Source organism: Engraulis encrasicolus, chromosome 23 (assembly GCF_034702125.1).
Source record: "Engraulis encrasicolus isolate BLACKSEA-1 chromosome 23, IST_EnEncr_1.0, whole genome shotgun sequence".
NCBI classification, from domain to species: domain Eukaryota; kingdom Metazoa; phylum Chordata; class Actinopteri; order Clupeiformes; family Engraulidae; genus Engraulis; species Engraulis encrasicolus.
The window spans coordinates 48263760-48264924 of NC_085879.1; the positions used below are offsets into that span (position 1 = coordinate 48263760).

At 50.0% G+C, this 1165-nt stretch overlaps 1 protein-coding gene across 1 annotated transcript in view; it reads left to right on the forward strand.

Annotated features, from left to right (window-relative positions):
- cilp (cartilage intermediate layer protein, nucleotide pyrophosphohydrolase) overlaps positions 1-1165 on the forward strand; it is a 92437-nt gene extending 91272 nt beyond the window's left edge. The window contains exon 22 of the mRNA XM_063189507.1: positions 485-1165. Coding sequence (XP_063045577.1) covers positions 485-949 — 465 coding nt within the window. The 3' untranslated portion in view covers positions 950-1165. The remainder of the gene's footprint in view (positions 1-484) is intronic.

Consider the following 1165-nt stretch of genomic DNA (forward strand, 5'->3'; position numbering starts at 1 on the left):
TGTTTATTTCCAGAATGCATGCTGCCCATTCACTAATGTTACCTTTTTCATGAATACTTACCACCACCATCAAATTCTAAGTATTCATTATGACCGGAAAATTTGCAGTTTTCATACATGATCTTCTCCATGGTCTGCCATTTTGAATTTCCAAAAATAGCCATTTTTAGCAGCAAAAATTACTGTACTTGGACCATACTAGAAAATATTTGTTTTTTACTTAATAAACTTTCATGTAAAGATCAAATTTGTCAATAGGCAGCCCAGTTTCAATGAGCGGCATAGTTGCAGTAGGCCTACCTTTTTTGACCATTTCCTGCTCAGTGTCCCTTTAACTTAAAATAACTGTAATGGGAGCTAAAAGAGTCAGCTAAGTATAATGTAATGTAAAAATTAGCACAATGTCACCTGTGTTCCAACAGGAGTGTAAGTGTAATGTAATGTAATGTAATAAATGAGCCCATTTTCCCCTGTGTTCCAACAGGAGTACCTGGTGAACCACCTGCCGCTGGCCGTCAACAACGACACCAACGAGTTCACCATGCTGGCGCCGCTGGATCCGCTGGGCCACAACTACGGCATCTACACGGTGACGGACCAGGACCCGCGCACCGCCAAGGAGATCGCGCTGGGCCGCTGCTTCGACGGCACCTCCGACGGCACGTCGCGCGTCATGAAGAGCAACGAGGGCGTAGCGCTGACCTTCACCTGCGGCGACAAGGAGGTCACGCGCACCTCCGTCTTCCAGCAGCTGCAGAACGCCCAGGCAGGGGGCCAGGGGGGTCAAGGGTCGTCGTCCGTGGTGATGACGTCGGGCAGGAACGGAAACGGGCAGCCGCGCAGCAACAGGAGGCAGAGGGGAGGAGGGGCTTCGGGGAACGGCAGGGGAAACAATAATAATAACCGCAGGCGGAGCACACGCAATCCGGTCAGGAATGCTCGCGCCTGAGGTCGCATCCACACCCACACCCACATACAGTAATGGCGCATTTGGTAAAGCACAATCGCTTGCGACTGAAATCACAGCCACATGCAGAGATACAGGCACACATTCTAGCGATGCCTTTGACAACGCCTACAGCTTAGTACCAGAACAAGCCATAGTGTATCCAGGACTGGGAAAGTGCCCACCTGTTTGTCAACCACACACTGCCAATCAGGCATA